The sequence below is a fragment of the Phodopus roborovskii genome, unplaced genomic scaffold (assembly GCF_943737965.1).
Source record: "Phodopus roborovskii unplaced genomic scaffold, PHOROB, whole genome shotgun sequence".
Lineage (NCBI taxonomy): Eukaryota > Metazoa > Chordata > Mammalia > Rodentia > Cricetidae > Phodopus > Phodopus roborovskii.
This window is the reverse complement of record NW_026126648.1, coordinates 5,208,705-5,220,000: the sequence shown is the minus strand read 5'-3', so window position 1 is coordinate 5,220,000 and position 11,296 is coordinate 5,208,705. Positions and strand designations below refer to the sequence as shown.

The window sequence follows — 11,296 nt, the reverse complement described above, 5'->3', positions numbered from 1 at the left end:
CTTCCCTTGTCAGCACTGTTACACGGCTTCAGTGAATGAAGTCATTTCCAGTCCTGGAGAGTTCTCCAGCCACAAAAAGACTCAATGCAGATGAGGAAGGATCGCTGAAGGATATTTTGGGTTTGGGACTTATGCTGTTCCTCTTGTTGTCATTCTTAGGTGGGTTCACAAATACCATAGTGGGTGACAAAGCAGACAACCTCATACAATACATGGCAAAAAAAAAAAAAAAAAAAAAAAAAAAAAATGCCGGGCATTGGTGGCGCACTCGGGAGGCAGAGGCAGGGGGATCTCTGTGAGTTCGAAGCCAGCCTGGGTGAGTTCCAGGACAGGCTCCAAGGCTACAGAGAGAAACCCTGCCTCCAAAAACATATACATATATTGCTTCAGTTGTTCCCTCGGAACACGGCAGACTGAAGTGTCCGGATAGGGAGATGGGTGTTACTATGTTGCTTTTGCATGAACGTTCAGAGCGGAGAGCAACCATCTTAAGAGGTGAAAGCGTCCCTTTGCACGAATGTCAGAACGGGAAGGAAAGGGCAGGCCATCCCTTTACCTTGATGGTGGGAAACCTGGGGGGCAACAAATGTGCAAGGACTGAGGGCAGCTCAGACTGCCCACCTCTTCTGGGAAGGCTTACTCGATTTCTGCACTACTATACGGCTGCATTACAGGGAGGAAAACGTGCATGGAAATTACCCTGTAGTGGGAAGTGGAGCGGGGCCACGGGCGATGGCTGGTCCTGCCCCGCACTGGGCAGGTGAGGAAAAGCAAGCACAGTCCTGCATCTCTCACATCGCCCCTCTGCTGGGCTAGCGAGCCCAGCCAGGAACCCGACTCTTTCCTGTTTCTTCACCTCCACCCTCCCACCAACACAATGCCCACCCCAAACCACATCATGGCAACACAGACCCACTGTTGCCTGGGAACCCTGGGCTGCGCCCTCCTTTTGCACGAATAGATGAACCAGTGTTGGTCCATAGGAAGAATGCATTCATTTAACACCCAACAGGATTTCCCAAAAGCCAACAGTGCCCGTGGACCTAGACCAGAACAGCAGACGGATGGATGGTGCATCTTAGGCTAGGGCGATGCCCCAGATGCTTTCCTGCGGAAGTTCATGCAAGGAGCTGTTCACTGTACGGTACGCACATTCTCTTCGAAGAATGATTCCAGATCCCACTCTTTCCATGCCTCTCTGAAAAACTCACCAGGTCCGATTTTCTTGTTATTTTTTTTTTTCCTAACACATTTTTTTTTTCCACCATTAAAAGGAGAGAACTCTCTTTCAGACAGAAATGCAGGAGGAAAGCCATTCGATTCCCCTGCAAATGTGGCTCCTAATAACCCTGTTCATTGTTTTAGGTCTGATTGCTTGAAAATGCGCCCGTCACACATTCCTGCGTTAATAAGGGCAGCGTGCCACAGTTTGCCTGGTGTGTTACACTTGTCACACTATGGCTGAGAGGTGTGGAGTCACACCTCACCCTGCACCTCTCCAAGGCCTTCCTTTCAAATCCTGTCTCAAAGAAAATGTCTGGAGACTCATACGGAGATTACTGTATTTTCATCTGGTCCTTAGTCTGGAGTCAGCCAAAGAAAACTCAAAGGATGCAGATCCTAGACATGGGTTCTCCAGAGTGATAGTCGGGGCAGGACAGCCACGGTGACATGCTGGAAATATAAAAGAAACCCTCACTTCCAAAGCCTACAAAAGGCTACAAAGTGTATTTTTGGTGATTTTATACTGATTTTTTTAAATTTGTTTGATTTTATACTGACTGTGTGTCAAAGTTATAATATCTGGATACAACGAATTAAAGAAAATATATTAAAATGGGTTCTTGTTTGTTTTCTCAATGCGTCAACTACTGAATATAGAATTATAGCTGTGCTTTGAATAGTCTACAGATGGTGCTATTCTAGATATGGGGACATTTGACCTTTTCTATTTAAAAAAATGGTAAAAGCCAATCATACTGAGAGACATTGGTTCCCAGACCCTAAACAATACAAACATCTGAGTGATCAGGTACAGAGTAACTGCGTGGAACATATCTTCCTATGTATGTACAGGAGCATATATGTGTGCAGGTGTGTGTCCATGCATGTGTGTGATGGCCAGAGGACAACCTTAGCTCTTGTTTCAGAAGCTCCACCCACCTTAGTTTTGTTTGTTTGGTTGCATTTTTTGTTTTGTTGGAGAGTGGGGTTGTTGTTTTGTTTTGCTTTTCTGAGACAGGTTCTCTCATCAGCTTGGAACTTGCCTAATAAGCTCAGTTAGCTGGCCAACAAGTCCTAGGGATCCTTCTGTCTCCATCTCCCCAGGACTGGGAATAAAAAAACACCATCAATTTCATCTGGTTTTGTTTGATCATTTGCTGTCTGGACATAAGGTCTAACCTATCACCCTGGCTAGCCTTGAACTCATTATATAGACCAGGCTAGTCTTGAACTCACAGAGAGCTGCCTGTGTCTTTGCCTCCTGGGTACCTGGCCAATGCTCAACTTGTTTTTTAACATGTGTTCTGGAGATGGAACTCAGGTCCTTGTGTTTATAAGGCAAACATTTTTCTGGCCAAGCCCATTCCTTACATATTGCAAATGATCTCTAGTTGATTTATACCTAAGTCCTTTAGATGCTTTGTACATAGCTGTTTACAAACGTATTATGACGTTTCAGAAATGACAACAAGGAAACACTATACATGTCCAGTACAGATGCAATTGTTTGTCAAACAATTTTGATTCTTGGTTGGTACAGCTTCATGGATTTGGAAGCCATGGGATCTGAAGACTGACTCATCTTGGGCATCTCTGGTCACGGGACTCACTGTGGTAGGAAGGCGGCCAACAGCGTGATATATAACTGAAAGGACTTGCTGTCCCATGAAGCGTGTGTTCACACACAGGCATGTCGGTTGGATTGGCCTGTGGTTCGCCAACACCAAGAAAGCTTTCTTGACCTTTGATAGAAGCTAAGCCCTGAATGGAGTTGCTGTGGGAGAGATGGCATGAAAGACCCAACTAGGCACAATGACCCAACAAGGCTCAACTGTGGGTGCTGTCATCTTTCAGTAAAGATTCATACTGGATAAGACCCCGATGCTAGGCTAGGCTAGCTTATTTGAGAAGAGGGAGAAATACTGTGGTAGTTGGGGTGAAGGGGAACTTCAGGAAGAGGGCATTTCAGTGATGCAATAGGGATGTGCTGGCCCCAGAGGGACCCTGAAATCACCCCATGTGCCCCGTGCATAGCTCTGGCCCATGTCCTCCAAGCACAGATGTTTCTTTGGGACATCTCTGCAATGAAACAGGCTGGCCTCTCAGGCTGGAGCAGACCCAGAGGGCAGCTGCTACGCCATGAGCTGTGGCCACCTCTGCTTTGTACAAAACCAACACCGATTAGTAACACATCACACTCTAAATATTGATTAAGTTAAAGCTGATTTCCTGGCGCAAGGCATGTGTGTGGTTGTCAGCTGTTTCCTGCCAGGAAAATAAGGCAATTAGCTTGAAGAGTCCCAGCTTCAGGCATGACACGTGTCCAAGCTTCACAGGTATTTTCTTGTGCCAGGTTGCATTAACATAAACTAGAAGGCCTGCCTACACTTTCCCTAGCCTAGAAACGCCTGAGTCAGCGTCTGCATCCTTGTTCCATCTCCAGACTCTAAAAGAGACTTTGGCATACAGTAGGCATTGTATGTTTCCCGAAACAAAACACACACAGAAACAAACAAACAAAAAGGCAGTAGGTAAGAGCACCTGCCGGTGTTTGGTGGTCAGTCTCCTGCTACAGCTTGACAGGCCTGGCGGGTACCGAGTTCCCCCGTGGATGGTTACCGCCAGCCTACTCCTCACTCAGCCTCCCTGGGCTCCTCTGCAGAGCTCTTGACATCAGCAATGCCAGCCCAAGGAGCAAAGCATAAGCAGGGACCTGAGGGGTCCAGGAAGTGACGTCAGCAGGGCCATTGGCCATTTGAGGAGGGCCCCTCACAGCCTTCTCTTCTCGCCCCTCCTCATCCTTCAGGCTTCTGTCCCAGAACTTTCCCGTGCCTCCAGGGAAATTGAAAACCTATGTTTTAATTAAGAATTCCCCCCTCCCCCCAGTCCTTCTGAGTTCCAGTTCATCTGACAAGTTCATCATCCATGTTAATGTGCACTTGTATTCCAGCCTTGTGAGATAATGCCTTAAAAGGAGGAGGAGGAGGAAAGGGGGGGATCACAGCTCAAATGCACTGCATCTCTAGGCAAGGCATTCAGGGTGGGAAGGGACTTCCGGCCCCTTCATATCATGCTGTTTAAGCGGCCATATCAGTGTTCCACTCCAGAAGCTAAAGAGTCACTCTGCACACTCAGGGCTGGGAATAGACTTCAGAGCCCTCAGATAACTGTCTCCAGCAGACAAGAGCCCCAATCAAAGTCAAATTTGAGGATGCCATGCACAGTGACAAAACACAGACCCTTCTGCCTTTGTGTGTGTACTGTAATATTTGTAGCCATTGAAATAGATCAGTTAATGTGTGTTCACAGCAGAAGCCTGAAACTTAGAAACCTGAACTCATTGATTAAGCCTGGGCATCAAGGACAGATGAGTCCATGTCTTCCAGGCAAAGAAACAAACCTACCCACATGGGCTAAAACTTCTTCTAGGATGAGTGCATTTGATTCCTTTAAACAAATCAATAAGGAGTGACTCTGTTCAAATAGCCCTGTTCCACAGAGCTGGGAAACTGCCTTTCTTCTTTACGGTCCACTAGGTATTGAAGGAACGAACCGGGATTGGGAAATCTAAAATCATTCACTCTCACCACGGGAAGTTCATTTACACTTAGCAGTGTGTGGGAGCTGGTCAGAGATGCAAACAATAATTGTGTCTGTTTTTCTCATTCCTGCCCGCTCACTCCATCCATCACCTAAGAAGACCTTGGCTCCAGGATGTTTTCTTTCCAAACTGGCTGGATCTAACTTCCCATAGGTTAAAAAAAAAAAAAAAAAAAAAAAAAAAAAAAAAGGATTGTATTGGCTTTAAAAGTCCTATTTTGCCCAATTTCTGCTGACTAAATAAGCAAAACTTCTCTTGATGTCCACAAAGCATGCAATTATGCAGAACGGACAATGACGTCAACACGCCCTTCACCATCAAGATGTGTCTGGGGAGACATTTCCCATCAAGCACTGCCCCTTCCCAGACAGAGCCCATCCAGAGACGCACCATCCCAACAATGATCAATATTTCTACTTGTGTAAGAAAATCCCCAATGCTAGTTATCATGCTTTTCCATTCTAACTCAATCCCTACAAGGACAAATAAAGTTTGCTTATTTTATTTCATTGGGGCCTACTACGCCATGCTGGTCACTGTGGCAAGTAGAGTAAATCTTTTTTTTTTTTTCTTTCTTTCTTTCTTTTTTTCTCTCACATTCTAGCCTTGTGTCTCTTGCCTTCCAGGAACAACACCCCAAATATACCGTCAGCTCACCTGACTTCCTGTCTCCACTCTTTACTTACTATGAGGAGAACTGGAGAGTTCCGTATCTCATCTTAGAAGCGGGAAGGACCAAGCCTGCCTCTGGTCAATCTTGGGAGACAAGACAGTCTGACACGCAGTGACACGTGGGCCTAGGTGCATACGCCAGCGTGAGTAAGCCATTCTCTAGGTAAGACAGGAGGCAGGAGCTGCCAAGGCAGAACCTGGTCAGCAATTCCTCAACCTCTTCCTTCAGTTCCTCTCTCGGAGGGACAGGACAAGCCAATAGACAGAGAAACTGAATTCACTTTGGGCTATTTATGGTTTGCTTCAGTCTATCCATCATCTCAGAGAATTGCTTGGGTCCTTTATTTCTTCTCGTACACATTTCCTATGGCTCCTGCACTCTTGGCAGCCAGGAAAAGCAGGAGGCAAGAGACAGAGGTCACAGCACTGGAGAGTCAAGAGAGGTGGTCAAGACAAAACAGGGATGTCACTGGCAAATAAGAACTTCGGAGATTACTCCCGAATTCCAAATATTCACCATCACAGTTCCCCAAGATGAGTAACTGAAGGTCCCTAACACACCTTTTCCCTTACACTTTTTATATCCTGTGTTGCGCAATGTGAAAGGATAATGAATACTCCTAGATGGATAATGGATGGGATGTACGCACTTACAGGGGTTCCGGCACAAGACTCTATCAAAGCTGCTGTCTGCTAACGATCTCTGCATATATCTGAGCTGCCCATGCCCTCTTATTTCTTTGTCCCTAGCTGTCTAACAAGCTCAAATGTCCACTCTGAATACTTCAGCTATACAGCTGACATCAACATTGCCTACGGTGAGATTTATTTTCTCACTTAAGGAAAAAAATTATTCATTCGAGACTAGAGTTCGGAGAGACAGCATTGTGTTCTAGACGCCCCAGTGTCAAGGACAGGACTGGGGCCTGCGCTAGCAATGCAGGCAGAGGAAGGGAGTCATGGTGTAAGAACACAGCCCGATGCTCTGTGGGGCAGGGCCAGTCCTGTGTGAGTGGACGTCTCAGCAGCAGTATCTTCCGCAGAAGCAATTCAACCTTTCGCTTTGGAGGGCCTCACTCTGGAGACTCTCTGCACCTTGACCTTTAGTGACCTCGGGATTCTCTGGCAGTCACTGGAACCATGGATCATCTTTTCAGAACTCTGCCTGGCATGGCTTCCTGACTTATCTTCCAGACCTCACCACAGTTACTCGGGCTGGTACTGAAGGCTCCTTTGTCCCAGCTGATGAAGAAGGGAGGTGCCCTTCCTCAGAACCCTGACTCCAGGGGACAGCAGGGGACAGGCTCCCTGGAAGAGCATGTCCAAAAAAGCTGCGTGCATCCCAGTCTTGTGAGCATGCTGACATAAAACAGGAAAGAACCCCCAAGTCGTCAGCAATTTGGCGTTGTAGTACACCCTACTGCTTGGTCGCCATCTGCTGAGGACACCATGATACAAGCTCAAATACCACACTTCAGTTTTTGCCCGGCCCTTGCCAATCCTCGCCAATGGCAAACAGTTTCTGGGTTTACTTTTTTCCCCTCCTCTTTAACATCCTGCTTCTGTTCTGTGGCCTGTCCTTCCTGCTGTGTATATTTTAGGTTACTTTAGACATGACCTCACATCCTGGACAGTTTCACAGTAGCTGATAATTGCTGGAGCTCTGCTAATGGACTATACATTTACGCATGAGGGGAATGGGCTATGAGAAGCCAAAACCCAGGAGTCAGTGGGCTAGCATGAGTGTGGAGAGGAGGCCGGCTTGAGCTTCATCTCGGGTTGTCTGTGTGGCCTGCAGAGGCTTGCTTAACCTCTCTGAGGCTGCTCCGTCATCAGCATGGAGAACCTAACAGCTCCTACCTCACAAAGGGTATTACACTGAGATTAATACTAGACATTGACCACATGTGACTTAGCACAATGGAAGCTGTTATTATAGCTTCTAGATTCTGGAACAGCTTTCACCTGAAACATTCTGCTCTACCTGCCTGCCTCGAGCTCCCAGCCAGTCAGCACCTTCAGGAAGCACTCCTTGATCGAGGTGAGCCCACACAATAACACATCTTCATTGTTTCCCTGTCTCTTCATCTCCCCCCCCACGTGTGTGTGTGTGTGTGTGTGTGTGTGTGTGTGTGTTTGAGAAACAGACGCTTACATTTTCCCCAGTTCACACCCCAAGCTCCTCCAAGGTCTAGAAGCTCCAGCTCTCACAAGCATTGTCAGGTAGACCATTGAGAGCGAGCACAATCGTCAGCAGTCAGAACAAACCACGGAGGCCGTCTCTGGTGGGCAAACCCCTCTCAGTCAGTGCTGCATGGCTCTGCTGCTCATTGTAGGCTATCAGAAGCCCCCAGAAGGAAGCAGGGACAGCAACAGGTGCCCCCCGTCATGTCCCCATAGCCACCCCTTCACCAACTACCAGGTCACTCACCCCTGCTCTACTCTGCGGTGGGCAGCCCCACCTCACCACTCCCCTCCCGGTCCCTCTGCTGCCCTCCCCCACTTTTGCTCGGGTCTGTTCCCACAGCTTCCCTTCTGTCTCCGCCCGTTTGTCATATTGTTTCACACTTGTTACTCTGATTTCATCAGCTGTCAAGAAGTAGCATCCCCCCCCCCCAATCCCTGGAGCCTCAGGCCTTGAGATTCTCTTGTGGAACTTTCCAGATTAGCTGCATGGAAATAACTTCGTGAACAGCTCAACTACATACATTCTGTTTCTGCACTAACCAGCAGTGTCCTGTATGGGGGATCATCAGTTTAAATGAAAACCTGTCATTTGTCATGGCAGCTTTATTTATGAGTCTGTGTACTGTAACTCTGTGGCATAAATATTAAATAATAACATCCCTCAGGGGGGAAAATCATTCCCATTACCTGGCGACTTCTTATAAAACTAGCAAGTAAACCCAACCACAAAAAATTGGTATTGGCGAATTCTAAAATTACAAGTATAAGCAAGGATTGTTCAACAGGTAGAGAGAGGGGCATAGTTATAATTTGCATTTTTACACTGTCTTGATTCAAGAAACGGAAACAGCCAAGAAGTAAAGCGCATTTAAAACAACACCAAACTTGGGTTAGGTGACAAATTTCTTCAAACCCAAATTCCAGCTCCTGTCAGCATCTCCTAAGCAGCAGCTGAGCGTTCTAGAAGACCAGACTCCCAACACGGGCATTACCACATGGACGTTGCCCGTTTTTTAAGCATTCTGTGAATTTCCTATTACATCAGTTTCATGATTCAGCATTTCCCTTTTCATTTATTTACAGTAATATACGGCGAGATAACCCGAGCTTTCCGCAGGATCCTGGAACCCAAGGTAGGCTGGGCACCAAGGGTGTAGCCTTCTGTAAATTTACTATAGCCTAGAACTCGGGAACACACGGGAGAAAGCAAGTCATCCAAAGCACTGGGAAGTGTCTCCTCACCATACTCTAGGGGAGGGGGAAGGGGTCTCAACTACTCTGACATTTAAAATAGGTTACTGCCACCTAGTCGGTAAGTGTAACAGAAGGCAAGTAGTGTACACATTCGCAAGCTGGCGTGCATAAGCCAAACGTAGCTCTGAAATGACAACGTTCAAGACGCAGCTAAAGTCACTACTCTGGCGGTAAGCGTGGTACAAAGAAGTAGATTTCCTTCTGGCATCCGCAACTTGGCTGGAGTGACCAAGGAGTTGAAGAGCCTCTGGAAATCGGAGGTGTGGTGCCACAGGACCGTCCGGGCCGGGCCTGGAGGACCGGGTGAAAACTCAGAGGGGGCTCGGGGTGGGTGGCAGCGGAGGAGAGTTAGTTGGGCACTAGAAGGAAGGAGCTTCAAAAAGGTGAATGAAAAGCCGAGCATGGGTGGGGAGCTACGCTCCCTCCGAGGGGCTGGAGACGAATGCGTGGTAGGGAGGGTCCAGTGTCACTGGGGACAAGCAGGGGACCACTCCAGGGGGACCCGGCCCTGGTCTCCTGCGATGCCGGAGGAAGAGGAATGGGAGCAGCCGGCAAGTCCAGTGCACGCACCCGGGTACTTATCCCAGCTGCCGGGATCGCCCGCGGCGCAATGGCTAGGAAGACAGAAAACTCGCTCCGGCGTCCCCACCTCCTGCGCCTGGGGTCCGCGGCCACCCCACCCGCCTGTCCCCAGGGCCCGGGCAGAAGGAAGGACCCGAGTAGGGTCCGGCGCTCACCAGGTAGCAGAGAAGGAGCAGCGCGGCTGCAGGGCGGCCGCCGAGGCCCGGGGGGACCCCGCCGCTCACGGGGACCATGGCTGCGGCCCGGGGACCGAGCGCGGGTGGCGGGGGCTGCCGCTGCCGCCGCCGCCGTGGCCACCAAAGCCCCGCGCCGCGCCACTGCATGGCGAGGCCGCCCGGATCCCGGCCCGGAACAGGTCACCTGGTGCAGGGACCGGCCCCCGCCCGAGGCGCCACCTTCCCGCCCGCCCCCGGCCGGCGGCCAGCCGCGCGCGGGGCCACCTGCCGCCGCCACCGCCGCCGCCGCTCCGCCGCCGCCCCCGCAGCCCCAGCCGAGCGCCGGCTCCTCCCCGCTCGCAGCCCTGTCCCCTCCCTCCCTCCCTCCCCCGGCCTCCCTGCCCAGCCCGCCTCCCCGGTCGCTGCCTCCCAGCACCCCGCGTCCACTCCTAGGGGCTGTGCGCGCCCACGCAGGTGGGAACCGCGTGGTCCCCCCCCCCCCCCCCCCCTCCGCGGCCCGGGTCCACCGGGCCCTCGGCCGCCCCCGTCCCTTTCTCTGGCTTCCTCCTCCGCCCCTTCCGCGCCCTTGCAGCCCGCGATCCCCCCTTCCCTCCCCGCACCCCTTATTCTCCCCACTTTCTCCCTTTGCTCGGCGTCCCTTCCCCTAAGTCCCCTCCCTCGCATCGCCCCGCTGCATGCCCCTCATTCCCACTTCGCGCCCGGGCACTGAGCAGTGGGGTTTGTTCGGTAGCTTGGGGGGCGAGGGGTGGGGTAGTGGGGCTTGTAGCCGGGGCGCCATCCCCACAGGGCGGGGGCCAACGGGGCTTCCTTAGAGTTGAGCCCTGCAGCCGGTTGGCTTCTAATCCGTGGGGACGGATTTTGACCCCTGCCAACCTCCACCTGCCCACCTGCAGGGTTTGGGGCCGCTCTCCTGCTTGCGTGTTTAGAGCCCGGGCTGTGCCCCACCCTGCCGCCTGATTGGCGACACGTTCTGGATGTTTCCCCGGGGTTTTTTGTGCGGTGCGGCTGCTGCCGCCGCGCTCTTTGTTTTAATTGTCCGGAGTATTGGCGCCCAGAGCGGGTTTGTATTTGATTTGCATCCCCGAGCTCCAGCCTCCGCTTGGACCGAGAAGAAAACGAATTAATTAGGCCAGTCCAATCGTACTCAAGCCCCCTCTGAAAGGGGGTGAGGCCACTGAAGTGCGCAAAGAGCTTTCCTTAAAAATCAGGACACATCCTAGGCTTTGGGGAGGCAGGGTGGGACCGACTGTTAGTAGAACTGGATTCTGGAGCCAGTTGCAGGTGATCTGGGCCTCGGACAGGGTGAGCAGCTCAGGGCGTGCCCTGTAGTTCCGGGAAGTACTTGGCTTTCTTGCTGCTGAGAAAACTCCTTTGGGGCCAAAGGCCAGGGCTGTGAGATAGTTAACCTACCTTGGAAAGTTTGCCCCTTTGGCATTGGTGGATTTGTGTGGATGGGAACTATTAATAGATTGGAAGTAACAGAAGACAGCCCTTTCCCTGAGGAGTTGTCACTACTGTCGGCCAAGTCTTGATAGGCTTGTAAGGTTGGGCAAGGGTGAGGATAAGAAGTCCAGAGGCCAGAGGTGGTTATCAGAGCCCT

General features: G+C 50.7%; 1 protein-coding gene across 2 annotated transcripts in view; it reads right to left on the bottom strand.

The window, feature by feature from the left end:
* The window catches only part of Sel1l3 (SEL1L family member 3), a 108,463-nt gene extending 98,502 nt beyond the window's left edge, over positions 1 to 9,961 (bottom strand). The window contains exon 1 of one of the 2 annotated variants that reach the window (XM_051174111.1): positions 9,676 to 9,961. In XM_051174111.1, the coding sequence (XP_051030068.1) occupies positions 9,676 to 9,843 (168 nt within the window). In that variant the 5' untranslated portion in view covers positions 9,844 to 9,961. The remainder of the gene's footprint in view (positions 1 to 9,675) is intronic. The other variant, XM_051174110.1, reaches the window with a different exon arrangement.
* Positions 9,962 to 11,296: the final 1,335 nt, after the last annotated feature.